This window comes from Bufo bufo, chromosome 7, assembly GCF_905171765.1.
Source record: "Bufo bufo chromosome 7, aBufBuf1.1, whole genome shotgun sequence".
Lineage (NCBI taxonomy): Eukaryota > Metazoa > Chordata > Amphibia > Anura > Bufonidae > Bufo > Bufo bufo.
The window spans coordinates 23,286,356-23,305,456 of NC_053395.1; the positions used below are offsets into that span (position 1 = coordinate 23,286,356).

The 19,101-nt window shown below is 39.6% G+C and overlaps 1 protein-coding gene across 1 annotated transcript; it reads right to left on the bottom strand.

The window, feature by feature from the left end:
- Positions 1-7,425: 7,425 nt before the first annotated feature.
- On the bottom strand, positions 7,426-16,617 carry SOX8 (SRY-box transcription factor 8). The gene is made up of 3 exons (XM_040441114.1): positions 15,887-16,617; positions 11,090-11,328; positions 7,426-9,517 (listed from the first exon to the last, which is right to left on the bottom strand). Exons 1-3 carry the CDS (start codon positions 16,297-16,299, stop codon positions 8,790-8,792), a joined length of 1,380 nt encoding a protein of 459 aa, XP_040297048.1. The 5' UTR covers positions 16,300-16,617; the 3' UTR covers positions 7,426-8,789.
- Between the last annotated feature and the right edge of the window lie 2,484 nt (positions 16,618-19,101).

Below are 19,101 nucleotides of genomic sequence, written 5' to 3' on the forward strand. Positions count from 1 at the left end.
TGTACAAGAATATAACTACTATAATACTGCCTCCTATGTACAAGAATATAACTACTATAATACTGCCTCCTATGTACAAGAATATAACTACTATAATACTGCCTCCTATGTACAAGAATATAACTAATATAATACTGCCTCCTATGTACAAGAATATAACTACTATAATACTGCTCCTATGTACAAGAATATAACTGCTATAATACTGCTCCTATGTACAAGAATATAACTACTATAATACTGCTCCTATGTACAAGAATATAACTACTATAATACTGCTCCTATGTACAAGAATATAACTACTATAATACTGCTCCTATGTACAGGAATATAACTACTATAATACTGCTCCTAAGTACAAGAATATAACTACTATAATACTGCCTCCTATGTACAAGAATATAACTACTGTAATACTGCTCCTATATACAAGAATATAACTACTATAATACTGCTCCTATGTACAAGAATATAACTACTATAATACTGCCTCCTATGTACAAGAATATAACTAATATAATACTGCCTCCTATGTACAAGAATATAACTACTATAATACTGCTCCTATGTACAAGAATATAACTGCTATAATACTGCTCCTATGTACAAGGATATAACTACTATAATACTGCTCCTATGTACAAGAATATAACTACTATAATACTGCTCCTATGTACTAGAATATAACTACTATAATACTGCTCATATGTACAAGAATATAACTACTATAATACTGCTCCTATGTGCAATAATATAAATACTATAATACTGCTTTCTATGTACAAGGATATAACTACTATAATACTGCTCCTATGTACAAGAATATAACTACTATAATACTGCTCCTATGTGCAAGAATATAACTACTATAATACTGCTCCTATGTACAAGAATATAACTATTATAATACTGCTCCTATGTACAAGAATATAACTACTATAATACTGCTCCTATGTACAAGAATATAACTACTATAATACTGCCTCCTATGTACAAGAATATAACTACTATAATACTGTTCCTATGTACAAGAATATAACTACTATAATACTGCTCCTATGTACAAGAATATACCTACTATAATACTGCTCCTATATACACGAATATAACTACTATAATACTGCTTCTATGTACAAGAATATAACTGCTATAATACTGCTCCTATGTACAAGAATATAACTACTATAATACTGCTCCTATGTACAAGAATATAACTACTATAATACTGCCTCCTATGTACAAGAATATAACTACTATAATACTGCTCCTATGTACAAGAATATAACTACTATAATACTGCTCCTATGTACAAGAATATAACTACTATAATACTGCTCCTATGTTCAAGAATATAACTACTCTAATACTGCTCCTATGTACAAGAATATAACTACTATAATACTGCTCCTATGTACAAGAATATAACTACTATAATACTGCTCCTATGTACAAGAATATAACTACTATAATATTGCTCCTATGTACAAGACTATAACTACTATAATACTACTCCTATGTACAAGAATATAACTACTATAATACTGCCTCCTTTGTACAAGAATATAACTACTATAATACTGCTCCTATGTACAAGAATATAACTACTATAATACTGCTCCTATGTACAAGAATATAACTACTATAATACTGCCTCCTATGTATAAGAATATAATCAATATTAGAAAGTGATAACATATGGGGTTTCCTGTCAATTAATGCTGAAAATTTAAAACTGGAATAATCCCTTAACTATCTTCGTAATTTACATTCTCACTCAGCATGGAGTAATGGGCCTGATAGCACAAACCATTACCAATTACTGCCCAAGAGTCCTAGAGGGCAAGGCCTGAAAAACTAGAATAGACAAGATTACAATATATATTATTTCACCTAAACATGTCAATCAAAACCTAAAGACAATCACCACTACAAGTATGACATGGTTATCATAGTAGTTATATTCTTGTACATAGGAGCAGTATTATAGTAGTTATATTCTTGTACATAGGAGCAGTATTATAGTAGTTATATTCTTGTACATAGGAGGCAGTATTATAGTAGTTATATTCTTGTACATAGGAGGCAGTATTATAGTAGTTATATACTTGTACATAGGAGCAGTATTATAGTAGTTATATTCTTGTACATAGGAGGCAGTATTATAGTAGTTATATTCTTGTACATAGGAGCAGTATTATAGTAGTTATATTCTTGTACATAGGAGCAGTATTATAGTAGTTATAGTCTTGTACATAGGAGCAGTATTATAGTAGTTATATTCTTGTACATAGGAGCAGTATTATAGTAGTTATATTCCTGAACATAGGAGCAGTATTATAGTATTTATATTCTTGTACATAGGAGCAGTATTATAGTAGTTATATTCTTGTACATAGGAGGCAGTATTATAGTAGTTATATTCTTGTACATAGGAGCAGTATTATAGTAGTTATATTCTTGTACATAGGAGGCAGTATTATAGTAGTTATATTCTTGTACATAGGAGCAGTATTATAGTAGTTATATTCTTGTACATAGGAGCAGTATTATAGTAGTTATATTCTTGTGCATAGGAGCAGTATTATAGTAGTTATATTCTTGTGCATAGGAGCAGTATTATAGTAATTATATTCTTGTACATAGGAGGCAGTATTATAGTAGTTATATTCTTGTACGTAGGAGCAGTATTATAGTAGTTATATTCTTGTACATAGGAGGCAGTATTATAGTAGTTATATTCTTGTACATAGGAGCAGTATTATAGTAGTTATATTCTTGTACATAGGAGCAGTATTATAGTAGTTATATTCTTGTACGTAGGAGCAGTATTATAGTAGTTATATTCTTGTACATAGGAGGCAGTATTATAGTAGTTATATTCTTGTGCATAGGAGCAGTATTATAGTAGTTGTTTACCTGTAGTTCCCTGTTTTCCTGCACTTCATTGTGGTCATGTGACTTTTTTCCGCTGTGACATCACGTCGATATTTGAGGCGTGGCAAGTCTTGCCCTTGTAGGGGGCAGTGTTCTGCTCATTCTCCTTGACCGCACCCTGTAGACATGATGTCAGCAATGATGCTGAGTATTAGGGCTCGTTCACACGACAGTATGGCTTTTTCAGTGTTTTGCGGGCCGTTTTTCCTGGATCCATTTTTCCGGGTTTTTTTTTTTAAGTAGTGTTTCCTTTTCCGTTCCGTTTTTCTGTAAGGCGTATACAGTAATTACATAGAAAAAATTGGGCTGGGCAAAAAAATTTCAATTGATGGTTCTGCAAAAACGGAACGGATACGGAAGACATACGGATTACATTCTGTATGCGTTCCACTTTTTTTGCGGACCCATTGATTCGAATGGAGCCACGGAACATGATTTGCGGGTAATAATAGGGCATGTTCTATCTTTGAACGGAACGGAAAAACGGAAATACGGAAACGGAATGCATACTGAGTACATTCCATTTTTTTGCGGAACCATTAAAATAAATGGTTCCGTATACGGACCATATAAGGAACGCTAAATACGGCCCGTCTACGGAACGCTAAAACTTTTCGTGTGAATGAGCCCTTAGGGTGGGTTTTCTCCAGCGGGGCTTCAAGCAGGTTTGGATCTGTGATGTTAAAGCTGGAGGGGAAGGAGAGGCAAAGACCTGATGCTACTCAAAAAATTCGTCTCCGTACGATATTAGAATGTATGGGCTACGATGAGCCAAAGTAAGTTATTCGTAAAGTCGTGACTTTGGAAGTTAATTTTTAAGGTGGAAACCCATTTTTAAAACTAGAAACCGAACTCGGCTTCGGTCCCGAAGTACCTGTCACTATGCCAAGGCGACCACCATTGTCGCAATGCCACACCACCAAGCGGCAATACCCAGCCATCCAACAGCACCCCCTGCCGTCAGACTAAGCCCTTTTGGCACTAGGCTGCACCCACCCACAGGCTCAGCACCGCAGCAACAACAGCCTCCATGCAGCACCGCACCATGTGTACAGATGTCAAAGTTATCCCATGATTGATGTAATAAATGAAAACCAGACATCATATAGTACATGACGATCTCTTTCTAACAAAGCTAGAACCAGCCCTGTACCTCACATGGATCCAGAGATCTCCTCATTTATTACTCTGCTAGATTTATTTCATGCTGGCAACTCAGGGGGCGTGTCTTTTCTGCAGCAGCTCTCTCCCTATCACAGCTCAGGGGGCGTGTCTTTTCTGCAGCAGCTCTCTCCCTATCACAGCTCAGGGGGCATGTCTTTTCTGCAGCAGCTCTCTCCCTATCACAGCTCAGGGGGCGTGTCTTTTCTGCAGCAGCTCTCTCCCTATCACAGCTCAGGGGGCATGTCTTTTCTGCAGCAGATCTCTCCCTATAACAGCTCAGGGGGCGTGTCTTTTCTGCAGCAGCTCTCTCCCTATCACAGCTCAGGGGGCATGTCTTTTCTGCAGCAGCTCTCTCCCTATCACAGCTCAGGGGGCGTGTCTTTTCTGCAGCAGCTCTCTCCCTATCACAGCTCAGGGGGCGTGTCTTTTCAGCAGCAGATCTCTCCCTATCACAGCTCAAAACTCTGCTGTAACTCTGTCCCTGTAACTGCCACAGCTTCTAACGGAAGATATGGCTGGTGACAGTTGAAGATTTAAACTGAGCATGTGCGACCTGCTCAGTGAGATGGACGGAGAATTAAGCTAAAGAACAAACAGCAGGTGGCGCCATACAGAATCGTTTTATTGAATAGCTCAGCGGTGATAGTAAATTTTTTAATGAAATGCAATTGCAAAAGTATTCAGATCCAGGTGCTGGTTTGAGAAATGTAGAATATGGTTTGTGGGACCACCCCTTTAATGTTAGAGGGCACTAGTAAACTTGGGACAGTATCTTTTTTTTTATTTCCATGAGTGCTCCTTTAAATTCATAGCTGCAACCGCTACAATGTGACTATTCATGCTGTGACGTCATACAGCGAATCATTGCACTAATATCATAGCACATAACTGAGGTGTGAATAGACCCTACAGCAGGGATCAGCAACCTCCAGCACTCCAGCTGTTCTCAAACTACAACTCCCAGAATCCTCCTTTCAAGAACAGCCAAGTAGGTGTGCACACTGGGAGTTGTAGTTTCAAAGCAGCTGGAGTGCCGAAGGTTGCCGATTCCTGCCTTGGAGGCTAGCCGCACCCCATGGTACAGCAGCAAACATGGCGCCATGCAGCCTCGGTTGGCAGAGAATATCCTGCACTAATACATTGTAACAAACTCTGTAAGAAGAATTCAATCTGGATAGTTTTTCAGTATGTAAATGTAAGACTGATTTGATTCCCTGACAGCAAGCAGAGGTCTTGCAAATCTTAAGGAATGGAAACACATAGTTAAAAAAATAAAAGAATGTTGGGTAATATTTCATTTTATTATAGCCTTAGTACCTATGTTATCTGTGCTTTTACATAGGACTGCAGCAAGTAACCCTACTGCATTACCGTGGGTCATGATTACATTTCATAGGGTTAAAGGACAAGCTCAGCTCTGCTACATCTGTATCTGTTCTGCAGTGACAGGTATCTAAGAGTTGGCTTAATACTCTGCAGACTTTAGATCAGGCATCCTCAAACTGCGGCCCTCCAGCTGTTGCAAAACTACAACTCCCAGCATCCCCGAACAGTCTACAGGTATCAGCTTACAGCAGGGCATTGTGGGAGTTGTAGTTTTACAACAGCTGTAGGGCCGCAGTTTGAGGGTGCCTGCTTTAGATTGACATTGATGTCTATGACCAGCTGTAGAGCAGTGACCTGACAGCCTGTTGGGGGTTGTAGTTCTGCTACAGCTGGAAAGACCACTCTTAAGCGATATGCCTCAGGTGGGATTGTGACCAGAACCAAGGATACATCGACACTCCAAATACGAGTCTTACAACTTTGCCTCTTTTTTTTTTTCATTTCTCAATTCTAGAGAAATTAAAATGGAAACATTTGCATAATTGCGAAATTCGGATTAACCTTCAACACCAGAAGTGATATCATCTCAAAAAAATGTCCAAAAATGAATACAAATGTCATCACCAAAACGTGTATCCCACCCACGAAGACTCATTCTAAATTCATTTTACAGTCTCTCTGCTGCAGATCAAACCTGAAGTGATATCTCCTTCCATAGGAAATCCCCCGAGCGGCTGCATCGCTGGTAACACAAGTCGTAGAATGAGTTATCAAAAAGCCAAATCCAGTCCCCTGAAGTTCATGCTTGGAACAGTCCATTATTTCATACTTAAAAAAAAAAAAAAAACTTAAAAAAAATTTAGTCTATAAAGTGCTTTCAAAAAGTTATGTTTCAGTCTTAGAAGTTTTGGGAATTATTTTCAAAAAGGATTTTATTTCTTTAGGGCTCATGCACACAAATGTATTTTCTGTCCGTATCAGTTCCGATTTTTTATTTTATTTTTTTGCAAACCGTATGCGGAACTATTCATTTCAATGGGTCCGCAAAAAAACTGAAGTTACTCCGTGTGCATTCCGTATGTCCTTTCTACAAAAAGATAGAACGTGTCCTATTATTGTCCGCATTACGGACAAGGATAGGACTGTTCTATTAGGGGCCGGCTGTTCCGTTCTGCAAAATACGGAATGCACACGGACGTCATCTGTATTTTTTGCGGATCTGTGTTTTGCATACTGCAAAATACATACGCAGTTTTCTTAGTTGGCTTTAGAATGGTCGATTATTTTATACGAATTTTTTTTTAAAGGTATAACGTTTCTTTTTTAAAAGTCTGTCCGATTCAAACATTTAGAAAGTTTTATATTGATTTTCAATGTTGTTTCATTTATAGCTTTTATCCTTCAGTTAATTTACATGTGTCTTTTTTTCTTTTTATATATAGACCTATGTGGATTATCGGCATGATCTACTTCCATACAGAATGTGTACTTAAGGAAATCAAATCTATCTCAATTCAAACATCTCTAACCCAAAGCAAATAAGCTGGAGACGAAGGAGTTTTTTTTACACTGTATTCGGTGCCACATCTTCAGTAAATAAAGCAACCTGACAAATACTTTCCACATTTATGTAGACTTGATTCAGACTGGGGCTGGTCCCAGACTGTCTTGGTTTCATAGTTGTTTTCTTAAATTAATATCTGCCCAAGAAACAAATTTTGACCTCCTTTTTCATTTTCATAAAAAAAATTAAATAAAAAAATAAAAATAAAAATCAGGCCTAACCTTTTCCAGGAATTGCACTTAATTTAGAAACACAGGTACTGACCAAACAAATTATAATATGAAGAAACCCTATTCAGTCCCAATTGAAATTTTTGGCCCAATTTTGACCTGCCCCCCCCCCCCCCTAACTGTTTTTTTTTTTTTTTAACATTTGTACTTAACACACAACAAGAAAGTCAAGTCAGTTTTAATAAAAAGCCATTTAATTTTCTCGAAGGAAGCATATACAAAAGTTAGCTTTGCTTAATGAAAAACAAAAATATCAGCGACATACATACGAACGGAATCGTTCACACGAACAGAAAAATAGAATTTGCCCAAGACAAAGAATTTTCTCTTAAATGCATAAACGTGAAAATCCGATCCGAAGACACATTTGTTTTTTTAGAAAAGAAGTAAGAAAATGTAGGACAAAAATAATTTCTAGATTTTTTTTTCAAATTTACAAAGTGTTTTTTTTTATATCTTAAAAAAGGCACAAGTTACAATAAAATAAAAATTATTATATGCTCAGCATACAATGAAAAGGAACAATAAAATGGGCACAAAAAAACATTAGTAATAAACTAAGGAAAAAAATAAAATGGGAGAGGTTTTTAGTGTCTTAGTTTAATGGGAAGACTCTGATCCTTGGTAATCTACGTGAATCAGAAAAATTCTTTAAACATGTTGGTCGGGGTTAATAAATAATTACCAATTTCTCAAATTTTTTGAAACATTATAGAACAACCCCTATTACTATTATACATTTGCTGGTTTCAACAAATCCTGTTGTAAGTTCAGAATTACAATTTTTTAATTTACAACCTCAAAACTCCGGCAATTACTAAATTTTCTTCCTTCCCTCTTAATTCTTTTTTTCCTCCCGTTTCTACATTTGTTTCAATGAATAAAATCATTAAATCACTTATAATATATGGAACATAAATATATTTATATATATATTTAACAAATCTCAAAAACTATAAGAACATTTGAAAAACAAAAAAAGTTAATTACAACCAAACAATTTGCCTAAAATTTCACTGAAATAGACAATATGTAGTCCAAGCCTGAGACACAATGAAGTGACCATGGAGAAGTTGGAACTTTTTTGTTTTTGTACTTGGAAGTCTATTGATGTTTTGTGAACAGCTTTAGGTCTGGAGAAGAACAAAGGGACTGTGTAAAGTTGACCTCAGGCTGGCCCTTTGCCCCAGCACTCAATGAAATGGAATAGTTAGAAGTGGGTTGATTGGAGACATCGCTTGGTCAGTATCTCATCAAAACTTGCTTATATGCCTCCAAATTGTGCCTAGAGAATCTTAGGTCCTCATGAGTAAATCAGAGGTTCATCCTTCATGGCATGTCGTGTCGGAGTCCAAAATTCAAAGCGTTTTATTAATTAAAAAATCCTCATGAAAAGTCAGACGGAAATGCTCTTAACTCATTTTTTTATCAGCAGGCACTTACGTAAGAACTGGAACAGCGCCTCCTACCTGTACATTCTGTCTATAGTGCACATGTCTTGGAAGACTTCATGACAACCAGACATATCTATGGCATAATTAGTTCTCAGTTTGAGAAGTTCAGAGTTTTTTTTAAGGCCTTGTTAGGGTTGTGTAGACTGGCTGATCCCAGTTGGCGTTGGGACTGTGGGAAGGTGGGATTGACAAGCTGTTGAGGATTGGGGTGGCATAGGGGCGCCGAGATGAATGGAAGTAAGGATACTGGTACAAACTGGATGGGTAACTAGAGTAGGGGTTATAGTAGTTGGAACTGGGGAGGTCTGTGTAGTCACATTGAGAGCTGGAGAAAGGACTGGGTATTGTGGAACTGGACACAGTGGTGGCACAAGCCTGGGTTGTGTAGGAGTTGTAGTCAGAATGAGTAGGGGATCCATGAGATTGGTCACTGTAATGACTAGGGCTTAACTGCTCCGTCTTGATGTGTGGCCTTTGCTGACCAGACTCAGAAGAGGAGGTTGAATTTGAAGGACTTTTATGAGACCAAACAGGTGCTTGTGGAGCTCCAGCTGGGTGTGCATAGGATGCAGCATAAGGTGGTACAGTAGGATTCTGCCCATGGTCAGCTGAAAGAGCCCCATGGCCATTAAGAGGCAAGTACTGGTCAAATTCATGGACGTCAAAGGCTTCAATGTTGTTGATGACTTCACTGCTCAACTCATTAATATCCACGTTACTGAAGTCGATGTTCTGACGCCCATTGTCCATCAGTCTCCGTCCTTCATGTTTCAGTTCTTGCTTCCCACCATGGTGCAAGTCAGTCTTGGGGGTCGTTGGTGGAGTTGGAGGACCATGATTTTGACCTAGGAGCAGAAGACAAAAAAAAAGGAGAAGCCCTGTCATTATATGATAATATGTTGTACCCGCTGTTATAATGACTTTTTTTTGTGTCTAATGACTAGAGAAAGTTTCTACAAATGTTCAAAAATAAATACTGTAATAACCCTTCAAAAAGCATGTCCACCTCAAAAAGGTAACCTGTACACAGAACATCTTCATAGCCGGCAAGTAACCATCATATGCTTTAAGACAGACATCTTAGTGAAATCCAGAGAATCTGTTTCTGGAGAGTTTTGCAGCTGAGCAAAAAAAATATTGTAAAAAAAAAAAACATAGAACCACCAACCATCTCAAAAAGCAAAAATATTCTAAAAAACTAGAACCACCAACAATCACATTTTTGGTGGAAATCAGCTGAAACTTAGAAAAAACCTAGATATACAATATTAAAATATCATTCAATGCTATCCAAAAAAAATTGTCAAAAGGTTATTATATCACTATTATAATCCCCCAATACTGCACCATCCTGAAGTACATGGGTGCCTAGAAAAACAAAAAACTCAGCAAGTGCACATTAAATTTAAAGGGGTGCTCTTGCATTGAAAACCTATAAAAACACACTGTTAGGGATTACTGGGTTAACATAGGGGTCAGGTCTAGAGATGAGCGAATCGAATCCCACGAAGTGGAATTCAACCTGAATGTCACGATAAATTTGATTCGCCTCAAAGCCAAATTTCCTCGTGTTAGCAAATTAATTTAACCTGAAATAGTGTAAATTTTTTTTTATATATCTATCTATCTCCTCCATTTGCTCGCGACGGGCCGCCAGCCGCCATCTTGATTGAAGTTCTCGGGCAAAATTCAGTGCATAGTGGCATATGACGTCACCACGCCGGCCGGCGTGATGACGTTATCTCGCTCCAGATCTTCAAGCAAGATGGCGGCAGCCGGCCCGTCGTTAGCAAATGGAGGAGGTAAGTTAGATTTTTTATTTTTTTTTATGTTACTTTCACACTGTTCTTACACTCAGATGCTGTGTGATCATGTATCTGAGAGGTACAATGACGGGGGCGGCTCTATCGCAGCTCCCTGTCATTGCACCTGCTACTTACAAAAAAAATGCGCTTCGTGACTAAGTAATTTATCAAGAAGCAAATTTTATTATTTTTATTCGGCGAATCGAACTTTTCAAAAATTTGCTCATCTCTAGTCAGGTTCTCCATTTAGGATCCTCATCTGTAACCCAGAGTGGAGGGCTGCAAAGAGTCTGTCTTCTCAGGGTGCTACACACAGAAAACCCATTACATTTGAATTTGCAATTCTTCCTTTCTCCTGCGGAGGCACTGCAGGAGGAATTGAATATTCATTCACAGGATTACAACCAATCCAGGGTCTCAGTAATGGAATGGTATGTGATCATCTTATGTGGAGGGACCCTTTAAACAGAAATGGATTGTCCAAAGTGCGCAAGGTGATGATTACGACAGGCTATCTATAATATGTACTTTATATGGTGCCTATTTCCAACTTGTCAAACAGCGCACAATAGAATCAGACCAGACTCTATCTGCCTGGTGGATCCTCATTACCTGCATGCTCTCCATGAAGGTGACCATCTCCCATTCCTCCCAGGCCAGAGTCGGACTTGTACAGTTGGGAGCCAGGGTGATGTCCCAGTTCGGCCCCAGAATCGGAGTCGCTTTGTCCAGCTTTGACGCTCTTCCTTCTGCGTGGTTGATACTTATAGTCTGGGTGATCTTTCTTGTGTTGCACTCTGAGTCTCTCGGCCTCTTCTACAAATGGACGCTTCTCGGTTTCACTAAGTAAGCTGTAGGGGGGGAAAAAGGAGGACCATTAGTGAAAACCCAAAATGTATATTGTGCAAGGACCTGGTGGGTATAGGGTAGAGAAACTCACTAATCTAAGCTGTAGACCTGTAAAGTCTACAAACCGGTGGCCACCAAGCGGTGTAGCAAAACTACAACTCCCAGCATGCCCCGACAGCTGGAGGTTACACAACAGCCAGGGACCCTCAGGATGGGGACCCCTTATTTAGACCAAAAGCATCAACTTAATTTCTTGGTTACTATTAGTGGTTGTATTTACAAGTTCTCAAATTTTGGCTCATTGGGTTATGAGAATTTTTGTTTTAAGTGATACAAAAAAAGAAAAGTATATGATCCTGTGTCTCAGAGCTATCCAACTGGTAAAAAAAATAAAAAATGAAATTATTGGTAACGTGCAAAAAGGGTTAAATAAAAACAATTGTACAGATTTGATCTTTTTTTTTTTGGTCATAAATTTTGTCAACTTTCTTTTCCACCTTAAAATTCCTTGAAAAGCCTAGAATTTTAGCATCAAAGCTTCAGTCAGTAAAGCATCTTAATAGCAGACAGGAAAATAGTTTGTGGTTTTTCCTTTGGGATAAAGTCATTGTTTTTGTCTCTCAAAGATCATTTTTTTCTGCCTTAATAAAATCCTGATTTTCCCAAATGAAAAGTGTATTTAGCAATAAATAAAAATATCTATATCTCCAAATTTATATTTTTTTATGGATATGAGAATATTGATTCATCATCATGGCGCCTGCAAGTGAAAGATTTGTGTTTTATTTTTTGTTTTAATCATTTATATATCGTTATATTGTTGATATCTACTCTGTATACTTTATATTCACTTATGACTTCTTTTTCTAAATGTACCAATCATAACCATAATTAATATTAAAGACACAGCATCCAATTATTTTTGTCAGGCTCTGGAACACACGTGCTGATCATTTCTAATGAAATCTAATATATATATTCAATAATTTATAGCCACCCACATCTATACTCATTTGACCCCAATCTTTCAAGGCGATATATTGAATCGTTGCGGAGGTGTATCCAAAACAAGGGGTCAGTCTGTTCCTTATACCATGGTCGATTTTCAAACCAGGCCTGCGAGGGTTAACTCCTGGTCAGTCATCCACCTGCCTTAACCAAGGGGGTAATAAAATTTATAATAAAAAAAAAAAGAGAGAAAAAAATAAATATTTTCTATCACTCCGGTAATCGCCATGATGTGCAGAGTCCCTAAATATTTATCTTGGATCCCTTGGAGGAAAGTAAGGAAATGCAGTTTTTTTTTTTAAAGGAGAAGTTAACCCTTTCCTTACTGCACAGAATTCTGTAATCACACATGCAGTTTTTGGAGCTAAATAGAAGAGGAAAAGTAGAAGTCCTTCCTTCCTTCATGCTGAATCCATTCAGAAAAATGCATCAAAAATTGCTTAAATAATTCCCGCTTAGGGGGTATATTCACACGAGGCAGATTTGGTGTAGAAATTTCATCCATCTGAAGGGGGCGGTTTCTGCCGCGAGCACATGGATTTCCGTAAACCCCAGATATATGGAACCGTAGCTGAAATTTTTACACCAAATCTTGCATTTGTGAATCATTTTTCTATATTAATCACCATCATTTCTTTGTATTTTTACTATGATCACTTTTTGAATCAGTGGCAATAGTTTTAAAATAGTTTTTTTATTACTTATAATTTTTTTAAGACTACTTCTTATATTATTACTATAAAATTATTCCTCCTGTTATTACTACTATATTCCTATTATTATATTACATATTTCTATTATTAAAGCAATTAACATTGTGTGTTGCTATGAGATCTCCATTTACATCATTGCATATGAAAGTTCAATCTTTTTATCAAGATTCTTCTTTTTCTTCTTATTAAATTCACATTTTAATTTCCAAATTAAAAAAGGACACTTTGTCCAGTCCAGACCGCACAAAAATTATTCTCATTGGCAGTGACATGGTTAATTTCTGTTTACTCTCATGTAACATAAATGTAACCACCTCACAGGAACAACGCATCAATGTTACTACAATGTATCATCAGTAATAATGATGGGTAGGAAACAGAGGCAGAGAATTGGGTGCCATACAGAAGGGAGCGGGCGTCACTAGAGGGTAAAAAGTGATGTCTTGGGTCAGAATTAACATATACAGTAAGGACAGGAATTTTAAAGGGACCTTGCTGTTACACCATTTAAAGGGGATCCAAACTAGGACAATGGGTTAAGCCCATAATATAACCAGAGGAGACTGGAGGCATTTTAGGACTGGGAATCTTGTGTACATGAGGATCTGGAGGGAGATAATCGCTGCAATGCTTTGGGTTTTGGGGGCTGGAGGGTCATTGGCACCAGGTCTGGGTGCCATTGGGGGCTCTAACAGGTCTTTAATTGAATCTTTGCCCGCAGAATGGGAAGCCTTGCCTTCATACTTGTTGCAGTCGGGGTGTGCGGATGCATTGAGCCAGTTCTATGTTCTCAGCCTCTGGAGTTTCTCATATGCAATTTTTTTTAGATTTCCCCTGTTATAGTCATTGCTTTTGCCTCTAGAAAATGAAGATTAAAAAAAAACCAAAAAAAAAAAAACACAGCATGCACTCTAAAATCCTCTGTTATTCTTACCCACGAATGCCCCAAAAACACCCACAGTGGCCCCATCCTTCTGCTCTGCACTCCTTGCCTCCGTTTCTGGGACGGGGACTCATCACACTGCATGACCTCTGCTCATAGTTGTATCAGACATGTTTTTTTTAACGTTTTTTTGGACCACACGGTCATAGTATTTTTGAAAAATCACCCATAGACCAGTTGGGTCTGTGGTTGCATTTTCTGAAAAAAAACAAAACATTGGGGGTTCTGGTTTTTCGCAGGCGTAATGTATTACGACCTTGCGCCCAAATGCCACGGACCCGATGCAGCAAGTGTGAACCCTGGCCTGCGGCAGCCGCCGGGGTTGTCCTGTCCGCATGGTCTGACCTGTGGCATCACACAGCGAAAGGCCAACGCTTGTAGTGCAACCCTATGGGCAGCGCGGTGGCTCCTGGGTTCAAATCCAGCCAAGGAGAAACATCTGCCAGGAGTTTGTATGTTCTCCCTGGGTTTCCTCCGGGGACTTCGGTTTACACTAAAGACATACTGCTATAGGGAACTTAGATTGGGAGAAGGCTGCAGAATAGGTCGGCGCCATGTAAACGCCTAGTCCTAATACCAGCATCCATATGGTACAGTCACGGTGCTTTATATTGATTGAACTAACATGCGCATTAGTCCTGCAAGGGTTAAATCCTCAACCTGACAGCTGCTTAAGCCTATAAGGGGCAGCAGGAGGGGGGTCTAAAATTAAGTTACATATTAACCCTACAATGGCCACAATAGGAAGTCAAAGCTTATGCAATGTCCTCAGATCATCCCAATATTCTTTCCATGGAAGAAAATGACATTTTTTGCCGCGTTTTACAACCAGTAAGGGGCCGGAGGAGCCGAGTGCTCCACATCTGTTAATTACCGTGTAAACCTGACCCCGGGACATTAATCATGTTACTCATCTGCCACTCACTGAGCGCTGACAGCTCTGCTACACCGCTGCAGGCTGGCACTGATTATTAACTACCCTGTACAAGCCATTGAGCCTTCAGCGCCCTTATACACCAGCGCCCCTTCTTCCATTACTGTATCGGGCAAAGAAGGTGGTTAAAATGTAGACTATTGGGGAGGGGGGGGGGGGGTTTATATTCCAATTTCTGCGCTGCCCCTTTAAGGCATGCTGCCATAGATAGCGCCTTATTGCAAACTCAATCCTCATATGGGGCACTTATCCGCGGTAAATTGCGTGGTCTGCAGCCAAGAAAGTAATATCTCGATAAGTGATAGATCTGATCAGTCATATTGTCATTTATCTGGGAGATGCAGCAGAGCTGAGTCTGTCACTCGGCACAGCTCTAAACCTATAGCAGTCACACACATTCAGACAACCATTCCAGCTCTGCTACATCTATACGGCATGCATCAACCGTGCTAGTTAGATGATGTCGGCACAGCCTTAGGCTACATGCACACGACCGTATGTGTTTTGCAGTCCGCATATTGTGGATCTGCAAAAAAAAACAAAAACAAACGGATGACATCCGTTTTTTTTTGCGGATCCATTGTAACAATGCCTAAAACGGACAAGAATAGGACATGTTCTATACGGACCGGACACACGGATGCAGATGGCACACGGCGTGCTGTCTGCATTTTTTGCGGACCCATTGAAATGAATGGGTCTGCATCCTATCCGCAAGAAAAAAACGGAAACAAACAAAGTTTGTGTGCATGAGGCCACATGTTCTCTTAAAGCGGCAGATGGCACAGATGTGCCAATTTTCATGCTCTACCATGATCTGCGACTGGCACGTTCACAACTCATCGGATAGATCGCAATTTTGGCACGACGGACGTGGCGATTATTGATACAAGGGCTCGTACTGGGACAGAAATTCACCACTTCTGTGCCCAATGGGTAAAGTATAAGAGGAAGCTACTCACCGCCAGAGTTTGCCCAGCGTCTTGCTGAGCTCTGCGTTGTGTAGATGCGGGTACTGGTCTGCCAGCTTCCTTCGAGCCGCCTGTGCCCAAACCATAAAGGCGTTCATAGGTCTCTTGACGTGGGGTTTGGCTTTGAGGGATCCGGATCCCCGGACTGGCATGGGCACCAAGCTCCAGTCATAGCCTTTCAGCACCTGGGACACTGCCTCCCGGATACAGGCTGGGAATCGCTCATCCAAGGGCCCCTCGGGGTCGTTCTTGTTGATGCCCGCTGCTCTGTGGGAGTCCGATCCGGCTGGGGACAGCGGAGAGTCGGAGTCGGAGTCAGAGACGTGGGACATGGAGCTAGCGGTGCCCGCCGGGCTGCAGGGTGCCTCAGGAGCCTGGTCCTGCTCGGAGCTCATGTTCAACATCTGGGAGCCGGGTGGGGGGGTCGGGGGGGTCTGGCTAAATCAAGGCGCAAATTCGTTGGGGGGTTAGCGCCAAAATATCGCGCCCCTAAATTGATCCTGGGGCGGCAGAATAGGTAGTCCAAGGTAGGCTACAGTCCAAAACAATCCAGCCCCTGTGTCTAGGCTGGCAGGAGTGGTCTATGGCTTGATGGCAGCGGGAACAACTTGGGCATGAATAGCTTTCTGGAGACCAGTCGGTGGCATCAAGCGCTCAGTGGCGGCGAAGGAGCAAAGACATTTCCAAATCAGAAGGAGCAACCCAAATCCAGCAGTGACTGCTCTGCAGCATCTCCTGCTCTCCCTGCCTGCGCTGTAATAAGTAGAGGGAGCCCTCTCCTCCCCCACCATCCCATTGGCTTCAGCCAGGGAGAGGGCAAGACCAGCACTCTTAAAGGGGACCGTCCCTCTTACTGCTTCCCCACGTGTAGTATCTGGTTGCATGTTGTGATTATCAGGAGGGACACCTGTTAACACATAGTGTGCCAGAGAGCGGGCTGAAAGGGTTACAGGGGGGGAACTTCAGTCCAGTGTAAATATCCAGCGACTATGAATGGTCCTCTAGGCGCTGTAGGCATGTGTGCATCGCTCTATGGGTTTGTACAGATGTAGCAGAGCTGAATTTGTCATAGGCGATAGGAGCGTGTGTTAGTACCGGTGGTTTTGATGGAACACAAGATAAATAAATACACAAAAAAAAAACTGGGGTTGATACTGCTTGTGGAGGTCCAGTTGGTAGGGGGTCTTTCGGGCAATGCCCCCCCACCGAAAAGCCTTTTTAACTTGTATTTATAGTAATATAATTATTATCAGTGACCGTAGTGATAATAGGAGTATTAACACTATAATACTTGCATTATTAGGGCTTTTTTTTGCCCGTATACGGAACTATTCATTTAAAAAAAACGGAATGTACTCCGCATGCATTCCGTGTCCTTATTTCCATATTTCCGTTCCGTTGAAAGATAGAACATGTCCTATTATTGCCCGCAAATCACGCTCCGTGGCTCCATTCAAGTCAAAGGGTCCGTAAAAAAAATAAAACGGAACACACACGGAAATGCATCCGTGTGTCTTCCGTATCCGTTTCCGTTTTTGCGGAACCATCTATTGAATATTTTTATGCCCAGCCCAATTTTTTCTATCGAATTACTGTATACTGTATATGCCATACGGAAAAACAGAACAGAAAAAGAAACAAAAAACGGAACAACGGATCCGTGAAAAACGGACCGCAAAACACTGTGAAAGAGGCCTTAGTAGCAGTTCAATTATTAGGCCCCTTTCACACGAACGATCCGGATGCGTTCATGAAAACTCGCACATTTTGCAAGCAGTGGCAGTCAGTTTTGTCTGCGATTGCGTTCAGTGGTTCAGTTTTTTTTTGCGCGGGTGCAATGCGCATTGATGCGTTTATCACACGCGTGATAAATAAACGTAAGGTTTACAAACGACATCTCCTTAGCAACCATCAGTGAAAAACGCATCGCATCAGCACTTGCTTGCGTTTTTCCCCCAGCCCCATTCACTTCTATGGGGCCAGCGTCACGTGAAAAACGCACAATATAGAACATGCTGCGATTTTAACGCAGCGCACAAGTGATGGGTTAAAAACAACGCTCATGTACACAAGGCCATTGAAATGAATGGGTCCGGATTCAGCGCGGGCACAATGCGTTCGCATCACGCATTGCACCCGCGCAGAAAACTTGCTCGAGTGAAAGGGGCCTTAATATTAGTAATAGTATTATAATAACAATACATTATCACTGGCAGGAGTAGTAATAAGAGTTTTAGTAGTATTAATAGTAGCATGAACATAGGGGGACATTTATTAAACCAGATACATCTGGTTTTTGGCATAAAAAACTCGTAGATCATGTCATTTGCATGTTTTTTTCCAATATTTGGTGACATTTTGTGACATTTACGGAGTCACTTCACTTTTTAAAGTGACCTATGTATAAGGTATAAAAGTGAGATTAGACCTGGATTAGACATTTATTATTGACGACACTTGGAAGTGTCGCAAAAAAAGTCGCAGCCTACGCCAGAGAGCCCCCGGGGGGATTATTCAAGACTATGTCATACAACACATGATCAATATCTCCTCCTAGTATTTGTACTAGTTCTAGTATTATTAGTAGTGCTATAGTAGTAGTGGTGGTATTAGTACTAGTAGTAGTAATAATAGTATTATTACTGTCAGTAGTAATAGTAGTCGTTCTAGTATTATTGGTAGTGCTATAGTAGTAGTATTACTAGTAGTTGCATTATTAGAATTAGTGGTATTATTACTAGTAATAATAATATTATTGCTGCCAATAGTAGTAGTAGTTCTAGTATTATTAGTAGTGCTATTAGTAGTTTTATTACTAGAAGTTGCATTATTAGCAGTAGTAGTGGTGTTAGTACTGCTAGTAGTATTAATAGTATTATAGTTGCCAGTAGTAATAGTAGTAGTAGTAGTACTAGTATTATTAGTAGTGCTATTAGTAGTGTTGTTACTAGCAGTTGCATTATTAGTAGTAGTACTAATAGTATTAGTAGTGGCAATAGTAGCAGCTGTAATAGTAGTAGTAATAGTTGTAGCAGTAGTAACAGAAGTAGTAAATGCAATATGATAATTATTATTACTAGTTGCAAAAGTAGTAGTAATAGCTATGCAATCTAATTAGTACTAGTGGCATTAGTAGTAATGGCAGTATTAATAGCATTAGTATGATCATTATTATTGGCAGTACTAGGACTAAAAGCAGGGGTATT

Excerpts from the sequence above, each read along its gene's own strand:
- SOX8 (XM_040441114.1), bottom strand. The coding sequence starts at position 16,299 with ATGTTGAACATGAGCTCCGAGCAGGACCAGGCTCCTGAGGCACCCTGC. Across the intron at positions 11,329-15,886 it reads ACGCTGGGCAAACTCTGGCG|CTTACTTAGTGAAACCGAGA; the intron begins GTGAGTAGCTTC and ends CCCCCCCTACAG. Across the intron at positions 9,518-11,089 it reads CCTTCATGGAGAGCATGCAG|GTCAAAATCATGGTCCTCCA; the intron begins GTAATGAGGATC and ends TTCTGCTCCTAG.